At 33.7% G+C, this 22,248-nt stretch overlaps 1 protein-coding gene across 1 annotated transcript; it reads right to left on the minus strand.

The window, feature by feature from the left end:
- Positions 1-5,044: 5,044 nt before the first annotated feature.
- On the minus strand, positions 5,045-17,763 carry LOC143081906 (sulfotransferase 1C4-like). Its single transcript, XM_076257555.1, has 6 exons — positions 17,627-17,763; positions 10,014-10,224; positions 8,548-8,874; positions 7,848-7,948; positions 7,077-7,239; positions 5,045-5,188 (listed from the first exon to the last, which is right to left on the minus strand). Exons 2-6 carry the CDS (start codon positions 10,204-10,206, stop codon positions 5,058-5,060), a joined length of 915 nt encoding a protein of 304 aa, XP_076113670.1. The 5' UTR covers positions 10,207-10,224; positions 17,627-17,763; the 3' UTR covers positions 5,045-5,057.
- Between the last annotated feature and the right edge of the window lie 4,485 nt (positions 17,764-22,248).

A 22,248-nucleotide genomic window follows, 5' to 3' on the forward strand; every position in this document is an offset into this window, starting at 1 on the left:
ATGTTTAGGTCCTTTTTTTATTAAAATATAAGCAATAGGTCAATTATATTTGTTGTATGGAAGAATTATTAGATGTACATGTATGCCTGGCATGGTTCGTCTGGCCTTGACCTCATTTGCATAGTTCATTGCTCAATTTTAAGTTTGTGTGACAGTTGTAATACAGCTCTATATTTAGGACTATCAACATAATATCTATGATAAGTAATAAAGAAGGCGAGACATTTCAGCGCGTGCACTCTTGTTTAATATTGGCATGCATATAATTTATATTTGTAAATAGTAGTAAAGTCTAAATATTGCATTTCAAATTTCATTTCTAAAATATTATATCTTCAGAATAAACAACTCCTCGTCTCTTATACTAATCCATTTATTACGTATTTGTAATACATTAACTTTGATAAGAAGGTCCAATTTGTTAGATGGCATGACGAAACAAAGAATTTAACTCTATAAATATTTGACTTCTTTTGACCTGAGTTGTTTTTGTGTGTATTGTCGTATGTTTGTATATTCTACATTGTTTATATAAAAAGGAGGAGGAATACACAATTTTGCGGCTGTCCCAAGTCAGGAGCCTCTGTTCTTTGTGCTTTCCTACAAATGTTAGTTTATATGTTACTGAGGAAAGTGTGACGTTTATATTCACTAAACTAATACCTTTTTTGTTTAAGGGCTAGCTGGAGCCCGTCTCCTCTTACATCCACTTTTGGTGGTTAGTTGTTTCATACTATATCTCCTTTATCTATAGACACAATTTAATGTTCTTACCTTGTAACAAACTATAAACATTGAAAAAAGTATTGCAACAGCTTGATTTTTTAAAACTTGAAAAATCAGTCTCTTATTTTAGATGGAATATGATAAAATATTTGTAAAATAATATTGAAACGTAAATAGTTAATGATAACATTGGCATTCATACGAACAACAAATGTATAAAAAAAAGGGTTTATCTAACCAAAACTTGTATTCAAAATGAAGTGTTTTTTGTACAATACAACTTTTGCTGTAGTCGAACTGAACAATGTCAGACATTTCAAATTACATCTTTAGACAATTGTTCACATCATGGTTGATCGTTATACGCCAAAGAATTAGTACTTTGTGCGCAGTCTCCATTCAAACGGATGACCGCATCATAGCGTCTTCTGATTCCTGCCATGAGTCGACTAGTTTGTTGCTAAGGTAGCAGCAACCATTCCTGTCGAAGGGTATTGTTTATTTCATGACGTGTTTGAACTGGGTGTCCTTTTGTGCACTTTACACCCAATAGTGTCCCAAATATGCTCGATATGGTTCAAATTCGGGCTACTATCGGGCCAAGGAAGATAAACCGAATTCCATTGGAACAATGGATCTTCCTCCACGATGCTAAGTTCCAACTTTGGCGAGCTCTGCACTATATTTTAAACGGGCAACTGTGTGTCTGTTCGTAGGCAAAGGTCCCAGAATTGGTCTTTTCGCACGATAACAAGTAGAGATGAGCCGATCTCGAATAGTTCTTGTTTAAAGGCTCCTGCATGGTCATCACCCTCTTTGTAGTATTGTTTGCAATGGTTTCCTTCTGACCAACCTTCATATGCTTGATTTTCCCTAGCAGAAGTTATAGGGGGTCTTCTTGATATCGGAAGGTCTTTACATCGTTTGTTGCCTGATTTGTATTCTCAAAACGACTTATAGTGGAATGGTGATAACAACAATTGTCACAGCGACATACCTGCTTCTCTCATGCTGATTATCAGCCATCTTGCTGCAGTTATGAGTTGTGGATGACCAATTATAAGGTGCCAATCACATAACTTTATAAACTTGGTTATTTAAAGTGTTGAAAACAATGAGGATAAAAACATCTGGGGTGGTGTTCTCGAACGTATCCTAAGATTCGTCCTAAGTCATAGATAAGAACAATTTTAGGATGGACTTAGGATCAATTTAGGACATTCTTAAGTTGTGTCTCGAAGCTATCTTAGACGTATCTTATGTTAGGACGTCATAAACATATCCTAAGTCGAAATTTTAAATCGTCAAATTTATTTTTTGATAAAACATTTATTAATTACTAAACCAATTAATAAACTGATTGTTTACGAATTTTATAATTACAATTAAAGAATTAAATCCATGATTTTAAATGTAATACTAAAATTATATCAAAAACGATTGTTATTTCAACTGGAAAAGAACTTGTTTTGAAATGAGAATTGAATTGGTAGTGTAATCGTAAAAACGAAGATCAAAATTCAAAATCATGCCTTTTTACTTTATATACGAGTCAAAACCGATGGTGCGTTTCATTTCATATTAATCTTCAGGTAAAAAAATGAAAAAAAAGCGAAATCCAAACTTTATTGTGTTAGGATGAAGATAGGATGATCCTAAGACACCTAATTAGGTGTCCTAAAGTTAGGACGAAAACTGCGATATATCGTAAATTAAGAGAGCTTCGAGAACACGACTTAGGATAAAAACCTGTCATAAGATGGACTAAGGACACGTCCTAGTCCTAAGATAGCTTCGAGAACACGACCCCTGTTTTATTGTTTTCGAGTACAGTAGCTGCATGTGCAGATAAGAACTTATCGAGTCGATATTTATTAATTAAACTCAGGTGATATTTAAATAATGTTTAACTAGTTCTATTTCAACAAATTATATCACAAAAAAATAAAGAGTGTTTTTTTAATTTGAATTTCAATTTGGTGTTGCAATACTTTTTTCCATGTGTATATGATTAAATAACTATTGTAAAATGATAGATACATGTACATCATGTTAACTTTTCACACTTGTAATTGTTTTTTTGTTTTTTTGTGTTTTTTTTTAATTTTAGCGAAATAAATTTTAAGACCTCTAAATTTGCAGTTTCTTAAAACGATAATATACATTAGGCACGCATGAGATGTCGAAAAATGAACAGTAATGAGATTAAATTAATACTTTATAGATTTAAGAAATGAAAAGAACGACAAATAAAATAAGACATTCAAAACCCCCAAAACGAGTACAGATGGAAATCAGAGTCCAAATGATAGAAGCAAAATGATAACCAAAGGTAAACATAAATTATAATTCAGACCACGAAAGAATACCATGAAGTGCAACTGTTCTATAAGACGGTTTATAATATATGTCTTTTTGTCAAATAATGGATCATCATGTTAAAACTGAAGTAGTTAACACTTAATTTGCATGAGGGTCTGGATGTCTTTTATTTCTGTGTTCTGATTTTAAGCCATATTTCTAGACTCCAATCTTAATTGACTAGGATAGCCAGTTTTCCTATCGAAGGTCGGTGGTTTTCTCCGGGAACTCTGTCTTCCTTCACCAATAAAAAGTGGCTGCCACAAAAAAGCCTAAAAGTGGCGCGTAAAAGTGGCATTAAAACACCAAAAAGCAAATCAAATGTATTCTTTATGCTTGTTGTCTATTATTCTCTATTCTTTTAAACTATTATTGTTGGTCGATTTTTCTCTTTTCTTTATATGTTTTCCCTTTATTCACTATTCTGTAAACCACCATCTTTCAAATTTCATTAAAAGTGTAGAAAATTTCTTTAAAAAATCTTAAGAGGAAAGTATTGTTGAACTGCGCTCGTCATTACAGATAACCTTTGTATTGCATATTATACATTAGAAGGTGTGGTATAGTTAACATGTGTAAAACAATTCAAACGAGATAACTAAAGGCCTAACTTGTGTACGAAATAATGAATGAAAAACAATACCAATCAGTTCTACAGTTATTTGTTAGATTACAATATTGTCATCTGTATATTCTTGAAGACTGTGTTCTGCCCCTGACAGTCCTTTGTGTATTTGTTGTCGTTTAGTAGCTGTCTCATCGATGTAACTACACATCTTATGTTATTGTTAAATAATCTAGTGCTACATTGTACATAGTGGCTTTGTAAAAAACGTTTTTTGTTCATATAGTAATAGCACTATTGCAGGAGTTAACAGTTATATACTGAAAGCTATGTGTGGAAGAACAGTAATATAAGGCATTGAAGGTGGAAGTACACTAAGATCTAAGTTCCTAAAATGCCGACTAGTCGATTCTGCGTTTATAACTATAACTTGAAAATCTTAGAAATAAAAGAAAAAAAGAACAATTAACAAATTAAATATAAATGTCAAGATATGTTAATAAACATGATATAATTAAGAAGATGTGATATGAGTCTTAATGAGACAAATCCCCATGCAAGTCACAATGTTTAAAAGTAAACATTTATGTGTGAAAGTACGGCCTCAACATGGACCCTTAGCTCACACCGAACAGCACGTGATATAAATGGCGCCAACATGGATGAAGAATTCTTTATTTAACACTTACATTCACAAATGTAGTGTACTCAATGAGCTTTGTGGTTTATTTGACCTTTTTGACTGAAAACAAAAATGTTATTTTCACTGATGATTATAGAAAAAAAAGATGACTGTGGAGTGATTACCAATGAAACGACTCTTCACAAGAGACCAAATGACAAAGAAATTAACAACTATAGGTTAACGTACGGCCTTCAACAATGAGGAGTTAATCCCATACCGCATAGTCAACAATACCAAATGACACAGAAATTAACAACTATAGGTTAACGTACGGCCTTCAACATGGAGGAGTTAATCCCATACCGCATAGTCAACAATAACAAACGACAACCACTGAATTACAAGGTCATGAGAAAGGCACACATATATATAATGTGTGTGTGTGTGGGAAGGGGTGGTAAACATATAAGCGGATTCCCCCTTAACTGGGAAAGTGGTTCAAAAGTACAACATACGAACGAATTATGACAATCAATCCGTTGAAAAAGGCTTAACTCATCAGATGGATACATGTACAAGAAGTGCATCTAACAAAAATACGGAGTGGACGTGGCCGAGTACTTGTACACTCTAACAACAAAAAGACATTAGGTACAGATCTAAGAGTAAGTACTTGCAGTTACTGGCAGCTAGTTCAAAGCCACTAACAACTAATAACAAAAAATCATCTACTACACGAAACCCGCGTCTGGCGTAGAAAATTGAAATTCTGATACATTATTACTTTATTGTACATAATTCTAAATCAAACATAGATTTGTATGAACAGTCTTGAAACTCTTCAACATATTGGGCATCAAATTGTTCATTTTGTGCTACAGTGAAGTGGTTTTTCCAGTCTCCTACTATTCCTGAAACATAGTGATAATGAACGTATTTTCATAAAATATAACTTTGATTAATGAACATATTAAGTAAAGTGGATTTTTTTTAAAGGATAACATCACCATTCTTTTTAGTGTAGTATATGAAGAAAGTCTTAAGGTACCTTGCACCTATTCAGAATACATTAGCAGTCAAAAATTATTTTTTTTTGTTAACGATTAATTCTGGGTCGTCGTTTCGGTCGGCGTTCAATTCTTGTTGTTCTTATCCGATGGTTTGGAAAGCAAAAAACTTCTATAATCATCGTACGTTTATTTCTTATAAAAATGTAATTTTAATGTTACACGTATTCTGATTGGCTTGAAGTTTTTTGTCTATTAGTTCATAGATTGATTGACTTTTGGTTGATTAACGTCCAGTGTCTTCCAGTGTTTCTCTAACTAATAGACATAATTTTGTCATATGTCCGTGACGTCATCAACACTTTGCCAAGATGATACCGTTAAATATAGAATTTAGAATTTAATGAATAGAACTGACTGTCATAACATAACCTAAACAATGTGGCTTTGTGGGTTATTCAAGGTGCACAAATTTCTTGATGTTATTTCTTCATAGCCAGAACAAATAGTACATGTACAATCATTACTTAAATGTCATGAATGTTAGATTACAGGATAAATTATATATTAATCGTACATTGTAAAAAAATAGGAATTTCGTATATTCTCGCTATGAAACAAGAAAAACGCTCGGCAAATCTCCGTTTTGATTATTAATAATTTAATTTATTGCTTACAACTAAATTCTACATATTTTCAGTGAACCAACAGGGCTTATCTAGCACATGAAACTGCAGTTTATTATTATTGTGAAGTTCGTTCAAAATAATCATTAGAAACCCAGAGGAATGGCTTAGAGATGTTAAACTAACAGTGGAACATGTGGAAAATATTACATACATATCAGGATAACTATTTAATGTGATATCAAAATAGATAGCTTTATATTGAACGCAATGTATTAATTCGAGTAAATATAAAAAAAAGATCTGCTTATCTGCTAACCCGAATAATCCAGTCGTTATATTAATTACACTCCCTATCGATCACTCATTCGTCGAAAGGTGGAGAGAATCGGAGACGGTAAGGGCTTGAATTATTCGAGTTACTTATCTGCTCAAATCAAAAGATATTATCCTTCTCGTTTGTAGTTTGTTGGGTTCAAGTTGCGGAGTATTTAGTTTTCCATGTAATGCTTTGTAGTTTGCTGTTTTTCGTTTTGTCATTAGTTGTGCTTTGTCATGGTGATGTTGATTTTTCTTTTCGTCCATTTTCTTAATTTTGAATTCTTTTTCATCCTTTATGATGTAAGCCTTCTCTGATTTTTTAACTTAAATATTGATAGGAATAGACATAACACTAGAATTACATGTACTCTTATTTTGTCTTTATTTGCATGTCTAGCACAAACACAACTGAAATTAGTTTTTATTAATGCAAATGTTTAATGTTATAAAAGAAGATCTACATTTGTGTTATATTGACTTCATGATTTTGCGTGCATAACATAACGGGAAAATGTTACTTTGAAAAGAAATGTCAGCGACGATATTAAATTTAATGCACAGAAATACCTTCAAGTTGCTTGTAAGATTGATTACTGAATTTCCAAATATTTTCATTTATTGAACGATTATACATGTAATAAAAATACAGATTATTTAGAATTGGAGCAAAACAGCCTATTGCATACTCCAAAACAGTGACAATGTACATGTAGTCTTTTCTCCGAACCTCTGTCTTATGTAAATTTAGCGAAGTTGGCATGCGGCAATCAAAGAATACGTATCTGGCATATTTTTGACAAATATATTTAAGTTTCCTTTAAGATAAAAAGGAGTATTAAAGTTACCTTTTCTATATATGAATGTCGTTCCGTCCCCAGCTTTTGAAAAATCAATCTTTTTTTCTTTCATGTTCTCAAAGGATGTTGCTTTTGCAATGTCTTCTATAAGTTTATCTGTGCATTGTACTTCTAGGAAGTCGGCTAGCTTCCTAATCTCTGTTTTGGGGTCCTTTATTATCCATTTAAAAAAATAGATAACCATTAAAGTGAGAAACACAACCCGTTTCAAGCTCACATGGACATATATTTTTATGTGTACTTCAAAATGACTGCATGAATGTATATGGAATTGGATATACATGTATATCATTGTGTGCAATTACTTAGCCAGATATCAGTTTATGCATAAAAAATAAAACATGACGAACAGCATGTTATTTTATTTTTTTTAGAATTCATATCCAGCTCAAAGAGTTCTAAATATATAACAATATACTGTAAACATAAAAAGAGCCGTCTTATTACGCGTATCTCATTTTGAAAATCTTGTTACATGTATATCAATGAATTACAATTATGAAACACAAAGTTAAAATTTTATCAGAGCGAGAGATAATGTATAAGAATATATTGCTTTCACTACTGTCATCTGAAATAATGAACAGCAAACAATCGTGCTTTCATAAAAAAAAAACAATTTTAACTGAGTGCAGATACAGGTTACATAATCATTTATCGACATCTTGTATGTGATTAAGCATAAACCAAGAATACAAACTAAGGTTATATTTGGTTGGAGATTAATTTATATTGATTATAAAATATACAATCACAAACCTTTTTCATTTCCTCATAAGAGCAAGTGAATATCATGCCAGGATAGTCTTTCTCTGCTTGTTCTATACCCTTTTCATAAGTGTACCATGATCCATATGCACCTGCAATTATCCAATTGTATAAGTCAATCAAAATGCACTTATTATGTAAAGTATCCACCTACATATAATTATTTGTAGTAGAAAATGATTGCGAATTCGCAGTTCATTTGTAAAAGTAATGAAACAAAGAGTTTTGAAATTTCGCGAGTGCTACGTCGATTGCATGAACATGCACACAAGCGACATCAGGAACCTCCTGCCTTTTGTTAGTCTTGTTTTTAAAAAAAATTTGTTAATAGATTTCGCGGAATTTTGTCTGTCAGTGTCTTCCATTTTTGCTGAACTAATATATAGTCTTGTTAAGGGGTCACATGAAAACATGAAAACTAATTGGTGGCCTTTTGTTGTTTTCCGCTCTTTGGTTTGGTTGTTCTCTATGTTACACCTTCTCTGTTTCCATTTTCAATATATCACTACATTGTATCTGTCCGCATAGCAGTCACTTTTTTTTTTTTTGGGGGGGGGGGGAAGGGGGAGTAAACCCAAGGTATCAAGAATTAACCACTGTCTTCATAGATTTCGATCAGTGTACTATAATAATTGCTAACACATTCGCAAATACAATTTTTATTCTTTTTATTAATGTATCAATAACTTACATTTTGCCGACATCCACAAGTCGAAAAACTCATTCCAAGTTCCAAAGAAGCTAAGAAATATATTGTCTTTCCTCGAATGGTGATAGTACGATGCGCATGTGTCTTTCGGGTTTCTAATCATGTGTATTATCTTGCCCCTTTGTACGATGTGTCCCTTCGGAAGATACCGGAACTGACAATGAGTGTTGAGTAGTCTAGGCGATGGAAGGTCATTCGTGACAGAAAAGTCGGAAATGGTTTCCAGCATCGTCGTAGCTTTGTCTTTATTATCGAGTTCTGCTGTTTTTCGGATTAACATACTGGTGATTTCGTTTATCCAATGTGTTCCTGGGAAAATGGATATTAACATCGTTAAATGCATGCATAATCATAATCTTTCAGTCAGTTTAATTGAAGTCTGGAGCTGGCATGTCAGTTAACTGCTAGTAGTCTGTTGTTATTTATGTATTATTGTCATTTTGTTTATTTTCTTCGGTTACATCTTCTGACATCAGACTCGGACTTCTCTTGAACTGAATTTTAAGGTGCGTATTGTTATGCGTTTACTTTTCTACATTGGTTAGAGGTATAGGGGGAGGGTTTAGATCTCACAAACATGTTTAACCCCGCCGCATTTTTGCGTCTGTCCCAAGTCAGGAGCCTCTGGCCTTTGTCAGTTTTGTATTATTTTAATTTTAGTTTCTTGTGTACAATTTGGAAATTAGTATGGCGTTCATTATCACTGGACTAGTATATATTTGTTTAGGGGCCAGCTGAAGGACGCCTCCGGGTACGGGAATTTCTCGTTACATTGAAGACCTGTTGGTGACCCTCTGTTGTTGTTTTTTATTTGGTCGGGTTGTTGTCTCTTTGACACATTCCCCATTTCCATTCTCAATTTTATGCATGTTTATTAAACTAGACAACATACAACAAGAGCTGTCAAAATGACAGTAAACCGGAATCTTTAACATTTGTTTGTGTTCTGGCATTTGTCAATATTACAAGGACCAAAACTCCTAATAGGAAATTTTAAAAGGTTTGGTTGAACGGTTCATGAGTAAATGCACGGACACAACATTTTTTAAACTTTCAAGAACCGTAACTCCTGAACGGTAAAAGTCAAAATCGCCATTATTGAACTTGACCTCCATTTTGTTGTCAGTAACAACATATTAAAATTTTAAAAGGTTTGGTTGAACGCTTCGTGAGTAAATGCACGGACAACATTTGGTTGCCGCCCGCCCGCCCTACTGCCCTACTGCCCGCCCGCCCGCCGTACATACCCAAATCAATAACCGACATTTTTGACACAAAAATCCGGTTAAAAATGGAAAACATATCTGTAAAATTTCAATAATAATTTCACAAACAACACAAAATGCACACAAAGCGCGTCGAGTCCGAATATAATACATGAATATTAACTCATATGACTCGAGCTTAATTTTAATCATTCATGTTTGTTTAATGTTACAGATAAATACCTGACTTTGCATACGTGCATATCATAATGTCTGTATCTCTTGACTGGAAATTAGTGATATCTTTTAAAGCTTGTTCGGCTCCTTTCTCTCTGAATGGAAGGAAAGATGGATAACCAACTCCATCATGTTCCGGTAAGGGAACAGGTTTTAAACTCTCTCTAATTTTCTTTATTTTTTCCAAATCGAATGCCATATTTTAAGTAATATAATTCTGCAATCAAATTCAAATTAATTAATTTCGAATGATTTATTTTTTTATGAATAATATTCATTATATATCTACGGGGCTCGAAAAAGATACATGTAACTGTTGAGTCTATTGCGAAAAACATAATGTTACGTAATTAGATTGTTCGCGGTGTCAAGCTAGTTTGTGTTAAATTCGTAACTTCGTGCCGTCTGCCTACACTTGCAGAACAAAAATGTGAAGGAAACTAAACGGTCTTTCAAGCTAAAGCGTCGGTACTAAACTGACAAAGCAACGGCTTCGAAAGAAAAGGCCAAACAAGAGTACATAATACACAACATTGATCAATAATGACCCTACATAAAACGGGGGGATATCAGATGGTAATATATGGTATATGAAAAGCAGATCCAGTTCCACACGTAAAAAATGGTGTTACAATTCGTGAAACCTTGAACAATACCATACCAGAAAATAAGAATATAATATTATAATCATGATAATGGTGCTATATATTAGAACCATAAAAACAACGATTGCGTCACTCTGTAAGATTTAAAGAGACCAGGGCCCGTATGCATAAAGCTACTTAAGTTAAGATTTTCCTTAGTAAACACTTAAGTTAAGGAAACTCCGCCCTTTTTATCTAAGTGGTATGCATAAAAAATCTTAAACTAAGTATTTCCTTAGTAAAATCTTAGTTGTTTTAAGTCCCGCCCACAAAACTTAAGTGTTATGCATAAAACCCCTTATACTAAGAAAACGCTTAAGAATTAACTTAAGTCTAAGGTACCTATAGAGCTACCTTAAATTTTCAGAAATAGTTAAAATCATTTGAAAGAATATTTTTTTTTGCAAATCATTAATAGCATAGATAAAATTTAATTGATTAAATAATAATATCAGTAATAAAATACTAATAATTCGCTTAATATTAACGATCATCGTAGTTTTCTTAAAATCACGTATAATAAACAAATCAAGTGATAACAGAGGGTAGATATATAATTTCATCATACCATTATTTCTCAATGTCGTTGTTATCTATACCGAAGAGTACTCAGTTTTTAAACGCATGGACTTCATGCTATTATTTTCTTTTGTTTACTCTGTACGTGCATTTTTACACACATAACTTATAACGTTAATCTGTTTTAAGTACACCTCGTGGCATCAATTGTAACCGTTAGTAAAAAAAAAAAAACAGTATGAAAAGAAAGAAAGATGAAGACTGCATGCATGCCAAACCTTGTTTTCTGTATGCGTGTGTGTATGAGCGGCATCGGTTAAATTTTCCATTATTTAGTTTTATTCTAAAGATTTAAGGCAAATTTTCCCAGAATTTGTTACACTTACAAATCGGAAAGTTTTAAGACCTACCCATAGCCAGTGGTGCATTTAAAGAGGGGGGGGGGGGGGGGGTACGAACATCCCTTTTGAGGAACAATTTGGTTTATAATTTAGGAAATCATTGGAGCTCTTATGGCAGTCAGTGCCCCCCCCCCCCCCCTTTATGAAAATTTATGGATCCGCCACTGCTAACCCATGCAGGGTCGGATCCAGCCATTTTTACAATTGGGTTCCTAACCCAGAATAAATGGGGTTCCAACTATTTGTCCCCATGCACATAAATTGATCGTCGAAAAAAGGGGGGTTCCAACCCAAGACCCCCCTCGATCCGCCACTGCCATGCGAATCGACGTTCATATAACGTATTTATGGTACCTTAACCGTATTTTTCATGTTTCCTTATATATGCAGTGATAAGTTGCTGTTAACGAAAATATTGATAATCGCACTTAGATGTTGATAATACCTTGCTGTGAATATATCAATCTAATCATGTGTCTTAGTTAAGATTGTAGGACCTTTTTTGAAAATGCCCTCGTTTTTATATGGATTCGTGGAAAATTGATCCTTCTCTTTTTTTTTGTAAAAAGAAAATGATAAAACTATTTATTTCAAATCGAAATAGATTTTTTTAAACCAATAAATAAAAAGTAAGAAGGAGGTCTGAAAGGGGGGACGACAGTCCAAAAGCAGCTGAATGTTTTATTTAAAAAAAGTTTTATTAATCTATTTGTAAGCACTTGCTTACAATGCTACACTAGTGCTATTACCAATGTCATTTCAACTGATCGGGCGGAGCTTACGTTTTAATTTGCATAAGGACAGTCTATTTGAAGATGTGTGTGATAAGGATGATAGCCGTTATAATTATTACTGATTTCTAATCACCTATCAGTGTCATCAAAGGAATTTAAAAAAAACAATGACTGGACACTTCATTGATGAGTTTATCCTAAAACACCTATCTATAGATGGACTGGTTTATTGTGAGCGAATCGGTTAAACTCCGCCCAGTCAAGTGAAATAAATTGAGTAATACGCCATTGGAACTTTTATGAGGGGGAGGACAGGGGGTACCCTTCTCCCTTCTCCCACCCCTCTTCTCCTTTCTCCTACCCCCGTTCTCCTTTCTCCCATTAGAATAAAACATCTCCTTTTGAAATATTTTTTCTTGAAATATTAGAAAATTTTTTAAAAGGAGAGATATTTTATTTTTTCTCCTTTCTCCAACTTTTTCTCCTTTCTCCCAGCCTTCCTCTCCTTTCTCCTACCCCCTTTCTCCTTTCTCCCACCCCCTTTCTCCTTTCTCCTACCCCCTTTCTCCCTGTCTCCCTTACCCCTGTCCTCCCCCTCCTTTATCATGCAAGTTTTGTTAGAGTTTAAATAATATTGTTGTCTCTAGAAAATATAACATCCATGAAGGATGCATTAATTTAAAGATTGAGTAGTTTTAAGTTTTGGAAACATCAAAACGTAAATCGTTTCTCTTATGCATTAATGTTTCATCCGTTTTTAGTTATTGAATTGTTTAACATACCGACATCCATTTGACCCAGCTCTTAATAAAAGTATGTATTGATCAATCAATGTAAATATTCATAACAAACTTTTACACGGATGATCAGTTCAAGCGATGAGCTAAATATACTCATACATGTATATATCATACGGTAATTAAAGAAAGGTTCCGATTTAAGTATTCCTTAGTTAAATGAAGACTTACGTAAGTTTATGCATACGACTTAAGATTTTTACTTAACTAAGGGAATTCTTAGTGAAATCTTAGTTTAAGGAATACTTAAGTTAAGATGTTTTATGCATACGGGCAGGAAAAAAAAAAGAATCCGTGTGTTCACAAACCTTAACTCGTGTCCAGACTAAGCTAACAATGTCAAAATGAAAACCAACTTGTAAACTTATTTACATACAAATAAAAGGATTAATATGAAATATTACGTTCTAGATGTTGACATAATTTAGTATGACTTATTATCACTTTCATATAGGTCACGTTATCAAATGGTAGGTTATGTAAGGTCAGTATATTGTAACTAAACTATGTCCTAAAAAATTAATAGGTCATTAGCCACATAAGGACTCAAGGATACACATGGTTATGTATTAGATAAAATACAAAGGTAACAAAGAAACAGGCCGGTAACAACCGTTGCCGGATAGTTTTTCTGCACGAGTAGTCAGGTCAAGGTCCGAGGCGATAGCCGAGGACCTTGACCTGACTACAAGTGCAGAAAAACTATTCGGCTGGTTGTAACCGGCCTGTTTCTTTTGTTACTTTTGTTTTTTATCTGACTTGTACGACGTTTCAAGAAAGTAATAATACTTTTAGCAAGACTAAACATTTGAGAAACGTAGACAGCCATAAAGCAGTAAATGTAAGTTACAGCATAAACACATTTTTTTTTCATTTCCCTTCAACCGAGATTTTTTTCATTAAAAAAAAACCAGGAATTTAATAATTTGATAAAAAAAAAAAAAAAAAAAAAAAGAACCATTTCAAGTAAAAGATAAATGTTTTACACATTTAAGACTTTTCAAAATGCAACTTCGTAAAAAAGTAATATAAAGAAATATTTTAGTGGTTTGTAAGATAACGTTTGATTTTTATGAATAAAACAGAAAGCGGGGAAAAGGGGGGGGGGGGAGGGGCTAATTCATTTTAAAATAAACAGGCTCTGATCTTTATTTTTAATGAAAAAATGCAGGATGTGCCATTCCATCCCCCCATTCCCCCTTAAAAAAAATCGTGGAAATCGCGCGTTTGTTGCCAAATACATGAATTTAATATGCAGTGGTGGGAGTCCCGGGGGTTGGAACAACCCTTTTTTTGACGATCAATGCATTTAAATGGGGACATAAAGTTGGATCCCCCCTGTTTTGTCCTAGATTTAGACCTGGATCCACCACTGATATAAATTCGATAAAAGTGAATTAAATGTTTATGAAAAAAATGGATTTTGTCTATATTCAGCCATATACTTTGATTTTTTTTATAAATTCATGCTCGTCTCTAGATCTGCAAGTGTTGATCGGGATTAAACACGTGTTACTATATGATCCAATCGCAGCTTACCGCCCAAAATTGATGACATAAGTTGAATGATTTTCTTCTAGATTTGCTGCTTATTTGGACGTGTATTACTTTTTGTTTATAGGATCAATCGTGCATTGGTGAGTTGATAGGGATTTTATCTTTTGATATTAGATTTGATTTTTATTTACTTATTTCCTGTCTTATTTTTATTGAAATATACACGTCAGTATCATCCTTTCTTTACTTTAAGCATTGTCCAAAATACTATGCATGTCCATATATTGAAGAAAACATTTATTGACCGAATATTTTGCTTCATAAAGGGGGAAGTATGTTCTTTTTTTTTAATATATATTAACTATTTACTTTTCAACGCCATCACCCAAATGTTTTTGTTTAAATTAGCACCAGGGGCGGATCAAGCCATTTTAAAAGGAGGTCCAAACCAGGACAAAGCAGGAGGGGTCCCAACCCAGGATAAAAGGGGGGTTCCAACTATATGTCCCCATTCAAATGCATTGATCGGCCAAAAAAAAAAACGGGGGTACCAACCCCCGGATCCGCCAATGAGCACTATTAACGGTATTCGGAAAATCAGGAATCATGCAAAACATTAATTTGTCATCTGCTTGACCATAATAATTTTTTTCTCATAAAATTTGGGATCAAAATATCTATTTTAGGAGAAAACCATAACCCCCCCACTATTGAAGTTTAATGTCTAATCCCTAAGTGTACTGATATGAATAGTATTTAACTGGAAATGTTTGAAAAAAAGATATTGATGCTAACGTAAATATTTTGTTCAATAAAAAGACAGGAAATAAGTCGGTGAACCAAAAAGTTCAAATCTAATTAAAAGTTAAAGTGCCCATGAACTCACTGATCATGCACGAGTGATTCTATTCATAAAAAGTGTCCGTGTAACAACTAAAAAGAGTCCGTGTATCGTCTAAAAAGAGTCCGTGTAACACCCGTTAATGTACTGTTTTTCTATAGCTCTGCGGGGGGCAAAGTCGTACAATATCAATTGATCCAATGCATTTTATCGACTTTCCCACATCATTATTTGTATATTATACTTAAGCTGGGGTCACACGTTCACGATTTTTACTACCGTCCTTGACAGGACCATTCCCGACTAAAATTTATTAAAAGTCTGATCAAGATCCTGTGAATCGTGGATGGAAATTCAAACTTTAATTAAAATTTGTTAAAAAAATAATTTGATCACGACAACAATCAGATAGTTTTCAGGAAGCGTCGATATTCAACCGTTTCCAAGCGAATATGTCCCGATAATCTCGTTCTGAATCCGCTTCTTATCCGATTCGTATTTTTCGCCAGGTAAAATTCGACCGAGTCTGTCACGACTGCGTCCCGACTCTGCCGAATGTAATTCGACAGAGATCAGACAGTGACCCGACAGTGAACCGACGCTGACGGAAGTTATCCGTTCAAAAACTGTCGGCATATTCGGGATGCTCAGGTACTGTCGGAACGTAATCCTATCATGGTCCGTTGTATCGCATTGCAAACAGCTTTGTCCGGTCTCAGTCGTATTGTATTCTGTAATTGTCGGGACTCTGACGTGGGTATCATTGACGAATTTCGTATTAATAACGGGACTGTTTCGGAACGGTTTCGGCAAAAAACGGTTCGCAATCGACAAGATCTGGATGCAATCTGGACTCAATCGGCAGAAAAACAGCTATGAAAAATTACTGCAGATCATTCCCGTTCCACAGGACACCGGCCAGAATACACAAAACATTGTTCGGAATTCGATCCGATACAGCAGAATCTGTCACGCCATAGCCACGATTGTAATCCGACTAGACAAAATCGGCTGAGTTGCCCCGAATGTTACGGGACGCACCTAACTGTCGGGGTGCTTTGCCGAACTATTCGGACCCTTCCCGACCCGTAGGAATCTGTTAAGAACTAAAACGACTGCATTCCGACAATGATAGGACATTCCAGATAATTGAGGATACTAATCCGACTTTTTCACTTTTCGTGTCGTATTGCTGTCTGATCTCAAACGGGAGCAATAATCGGCAATGTGTGAACCCCGCATTATGGCATTTTTAATACAAGGTATGGTCACAGTTTAGGCATTGTCCGTTTCATAAAAAAAGTGTATACACTATACAAAACGATATGAAATTGTCAGAATTATAGTAGAAGACATCATAAATAGTATCATATTTTGCATTAAGATTTCTTAAAATAAATATACCTACAAAGTAGATCTGAGGGCCCTCATGGGGTTTTTGATTATGTGATTACTTGGCCGTTTTTTTAATGATTATTTGATTATTAAGCCAAATATTTCATGATTATTTGATTACCTAGGACTGTATTTTTAGTTTATGATTATTTGATTACTAAAGATAAGCAAATATTTAATGATTATGTGATTATATTGGCAAAAAAATGGTGATTATGTGATTACTAGGACCCCCCCATGAGGGGCCTCAGATCTAGAGCAATCTGATATGTCGGCATTATAACATCTTGGCCGACATTGCATTCTTTAATTATAACATGTTCAATACAAAAGAGTTTCCGCGTAAAACGACATTTGCAAGCAAGCAAACGAGAGATAAGCGAGATGTCGGAAAATAGCATTGCTTACTTACTACTTAATTTTCTATCGAAATTGACAAAGTAACATCAGAGTTGCTTAAATGCTTCCTACTACATTGTATATTATAAAACTATACATATATTGAGGTCTTCTGTCTAACATAGTATGACATTATACACACCCAAGCACGTGCTATTTGATTACTGTTTGCGACAATAGTTCTCAATAGTTAAGCAACTACCCAATAGTGTATAATGTCGAAAGACAAACACATATATGATAATATACATGTATACATAATTTCAAACCTTAATTTGATGACAATCTTATTGGTTCCAAAAAAGAATCATTTCTGTGTGTGATTATTTTAGGGTATGCTTTATCTCTCTTCACATTTAATCTATTGTGTGATGCAAAGTTATAAGACTTACCTTGCAGTTACTTTTAAACTGATTTGAAGTCAGCACAATTGTTTTTAATCCAAGCTAAGTAGACGTCAGTGGTTATAATACGTGTTTTTTTTTAACTTACAACTCTCGTTTCATGTGTTATAGTGTTATCTCACACATGTAAAAAGGTCAATTATAGTATGATTCGGGTATTGTACCTTGTATTTACATCGGACATTCTGATATTTAACCTCCACAAACTCTCGTTTCATATGTTACAGTGCTATCTAATACATGTAGTGATGTTGGTGGTATAATATGTCGGGTAACATATTATGGTATTTACATAGGACGTTCTGATATTTAACCTTCCCAATCTTGACCCTACTGTATTTTCTCGTCAAAAACAACGATAATATAAGACATGGTTCACCTTTCAACGGCGTTGTTACAACTTTACTGCATTCTTTATATCTTCTTGTCACATATTTGTAATAATGAAAGTTAACATTTAACCAAAAAGTATACATATTGTATACCTTTTTTAAGATAAAATATTTAACATTTTCTTTTTAATGAACGGAATAGTAAGTTATATCAAATGAAGAATGAACTAAAATTAATGTTATTTCTTTAAAACAGAAAATACAAAAAAAAAAAAAAAACCCAAAAAAAAACAGATAAAACAAAAATCCCGAACAAAGAAAATAAAATTATCATTAAATTCTATGTCTTTTTTTTCTATGGCATGGTATTGGTAGCAAACATTCGATATTTTTCATTCAAATGCAATATTTTATATTTAATTGGTATATTTCTTCATTGAAATGCAATATTTTTTTCATTTGAATGGTATATTTTTCATTTAGATGCAATATTTTTTTTATTTAAATGGTATAATTTTTCATTTAAATGATATATTTTTTCATTTAAATGCAATATTTTTTCATTTAAATGCAATATTTTTTCATTTAAATGCAATATTTTTTATTCAAATGGTATAATTTTTCATTCAAATGGTATAATTTTCATTCAAATGCAATATTTTTTATTCAATTGGTATAATAGTTTTTTTTTTTTTTTATGCAATAATTGCATTATGGGAAATTCTTTGACGTCTTAAGGTCAAATTTGCAACAACGTTTGTGATTGGTCGATAATTGTTTGGATTTCTCCCCTTTCTTTCTAAACATGAGTGACCAATAATTAAAAAAAACGCTTCAGAATATCGCCCCTCTAACTAAATCTGGCGTTCGTGCGAGTCTTACACTGGCTGTTTCATTCAAATCTTGTGGTCCTATCTAGTATTTCTATTGCAAAATTTCGATGGTCATAACGTTCGGGACACTTTTCAAAAACTTCCATTGTATAAAGATATATATGCAAGTATACCTTTTTCAAAAGTAGATTAGACTTTAAATGGTTTTACACTAGTCATTTTTTGGGGCCCTTTATGACTTTCTGTTCGGTTTGAGCCAAGGCTGGATGAAGAGTTGTCTCACCGGCACTGATACCACATCTTCTTATATCTATATACAACGTAAACTAGACGTTTCTCAGGCTGTTTTCTTTTTTTTTTTTAATCCTTTGCCGCGCGTGTTGTGTACTATTTGAGAGCTAAAGATTTGTTTCAGTTCTAGTTGTTATTAGCTTTTACTCGCGGCAAAATTTCCAGTAATTGCATGTCGGTGCTTTGTGTCTATTGTCTTAAAATTAGTTTGTTTGTCTGTGTCTCGTTTCGATCTTTTAAGTTAATCTAATTGCAACTGATTGTACATGTTGTTATTTTATTGTACTGTTATACCACTGTCCCATATTCGGGATGCATTGAGTGCTCACAAACATGTTGTACTGTTACACCGCTGTCCCAGATTAGAGGGAGGATTTGGGATCCCGCTAACATGTTTAACCCCGCCACATTCTGTGTGTATGTGCTTGTCCCAAGTCATGAGCATGTAATTCAGTGGTTGCCGTTTGTTGCTTTGTTATACATATTTGTGTTCGTTCATTTTTTTGTGCATATGTACATTTATTCGGCCGTTAGCTTTCTCGATTGAATTGTTTTACATTTGTGATTTCGGGGCCTTTTATAGCTGACTATGCGATGTATGCTTAGCTTATTGTCGAAGGCCGTATGGTGACTTATAGCTGTTGAATTCTGTGTCATTTGGTCTCTTGTGGAGAGTTGTTTCATTTGCAATCATACCACATCTTCGTTTCTATATCAACCCTGCCATAGTCTTTGTTTACCTGTCCAAGGTCAAGAGTCTGTAGTTTAGTGGTTGTCGTTGGTTCATGTCTCGACTCATATTTGATATTTTGTATATTGTTTTGTTATATATAATTAGGCTGTTAGTTTTTTCGTTTGAATTGTTTACATTTTCATGTCGGGCCTTTTATAGACGACTTTATACAGTATCAGGTTTTTGTCATTGTTGAAGACCTTACGATTGTCTATAATTGCTTACATCCACTTCATGTTTGAACTCCGGTGGATTACAAAACTTTTAAGAATTTTGGTCCTCATTGCTCTTCAACTTCGTACTTTATTTGGCCTTTTTAATTTTTTTGGATTCGAGCGTCACTGATGAGTCTTTTGTAGACGAAACGCGCGTCTGGCGTATATACAAAATTTAGTCCTGGTATCTGTGATGAGTTTATTTACATGTTTTTGCAATCACATTCCAGCTCTTCGTTTTTATATTATATACCTGACTTTTTAACTCGTGTTTTCATGAACAAGCATGAAATATTTGTCACTGGGTGTTAAAATTAGCAACAATCAATCAATTTAAACTTGTGTTACAATTGTAAATAAGAGCCATTTTATATTTATATATTTGTTCGGGGGGACAGAGGGATTTCATTAATGAATATGGTTGCCTGGTAAGGGCTGAAAAATTGGCATGATAAGCGACAGATTGAAATGAATAATAATGCCCTCCCTTCCCTTCCCCATCCTTCATTTATAGATTTAAACTGACCAACACGGAATAGCCCAATAGTGTTGAAAGTAGCGTTAAACACTAATCAGTCAAAAACCCTTCCCTAGAATACCAAATAATTGTCCCTTAAGAGTAATTGTCCGTGTAGTTTTTATATTTATCCAGCTTATCGTCCTACTGTCATACCATAAAAAACGTTTATAAAACAGCTCACATTCTAATATATCTGCATTCATAAATTTATCAATTTCATTTAGACTAAACGACGCCATGTTTGTTATCTTGATAACCTATCAAAAAAGAAGAGGTAAAAGAGAGCCAGAAGATCTTCCAAATGCAAAAAAAAAAAAAAAACCAGAAATAGACTTCTTCTGGCTCACTTCCGAAGAACAAAAAAAAAAAAAAAAAAAACGCAACCCATAAATATGTTTTTAAAAACGCCTTGCCCCTCCCTTTTTTTCCAAAAAAAAATTATTAATAGAGTGAAATGATAAAAACTGAAAGATACAGAATTATAGAAACGATCTTTGATCTGAAACACACACACCATAACCATTACTGCCAATACTCGCATATATACATCTCTATACAAATATCTAAATTTAAACCTCCCCCTCCCTTTCCTAAGACACCGAGGTTTTTTATCCGCCCCTGTTATATGTGTTTTATTATATACATTTTGTACAAGTCTGGATAATAGCTAAACGTACAATCATATAATTTGTTGGATACCTAATTATATTATATACTGTATCACAAAATAAACTTGTATACTTCCCCTCCTTTCCCAATGCAGTATTGAAAAGTAAATCATTTAAAAGTCCTGAAGATAAAATATGTTTTACTTTTCTACATTGGCTAAAGGTATAGGGGGAGGGATTGAGATCTCATAAACATGTTTAACCCCGCCGCATTTTCGCGCCTCTGGCCTTTGTTAGTCTTGTATTATTTCAATTTTAGTTTCTTGTGTACAATTTGGAGTTAAGTATGGCGTTCATTATCACTGAACTAGTATATATTTGTTTAGGGCCTGCTGAAAGACGCCTCCGGGTGCGGGAATTTCTCGCTACATGTTGGCGACCTTTTGCTGTTGTTTTTTCTATGGTCGGGTTGTTGTCTCTTTGACACATTCCCCTTTTCCATTTTCCATTTTATTTGAAATATGCTCTGCATACTTATTTAAGCAATGACATATAGTAATTATTGAACTACTGTGGGGCTTGAAAAAAGTCTATTTAAGTGATTCGGAGAATAAAACAGTAAAAAAAGCTGATCAGCAACGAATTCTTAATGTAAAATGATTTGCGGCATAACTTAGTAACAGATAGAAAACTCAGGATTAGAATTCACAAAACCAAGAAAGAGCAGTGGCAAATATTTCATGTATATTACGCTTTGTATTTCAAATATTTTTGCCACGAGCATCACTGAAGAGACATGTATTGTCGAAATGCGCATCTGGTGCAAGAAAATTGGTACCGTTTATTTTATAACTACCACTGGGTCAATGCCTCTGCTGGTGGACTATTAGTCTTGAGGGTATCACCAGCCCAGTAGCCAGTACTTCGGTACTGGCATGAAAATACGGATTTTTTGTGTTATTAAAATTTGCTGTTACAAAATGATATAAATTATTATAAATTAAGGAATGTATCTCCCTCATGCAAAACTCTGATTCCTTTCACGGATTTGGCTATACTTTTTGGACCTTTTGGCTTA

The sequence above is a fragment of the Mytilus galloprovincialis genome, chromosome 7, assembly GCF_965363235.1.
Source record: "Mytilus galloprovincialis chromosome 7, xbMytGall1.hap1.1, whole genome shotgun sequence".
NCBI classification, from domain to species: domain Eukaryota; kingdom Metazoa; phylum Mollusca; class Bivalvia; order Mytilida; family Mytilidae; genus Mytilus; species Mytilus galloprovincialis.

Bases quoted from the DNA above. Each gene is read 5' to 3' on its own strand.
- LOC143081906 (XM_076257555.1), bottom strand. From the start codon at position 10,206: ATGGCATTCGATTTGGAAAAAATAAAGAAAATTAGAGAGAGTTTAAAA. The intron at 8,875-10,013 runs GTATTTATCTGT...CCATTTTCCCAG, and splicing joins ATGCACGTATGCAAAGTCAG to GAACACATTGGATAAACGAA. The intron at 7,240-7,847 runs GTTTGTGATTGT...TGGATAATAAAG, and splicing joins CTTATGAGGAAATGAAAAAG to GACCCCAAAACAGAGATTAG.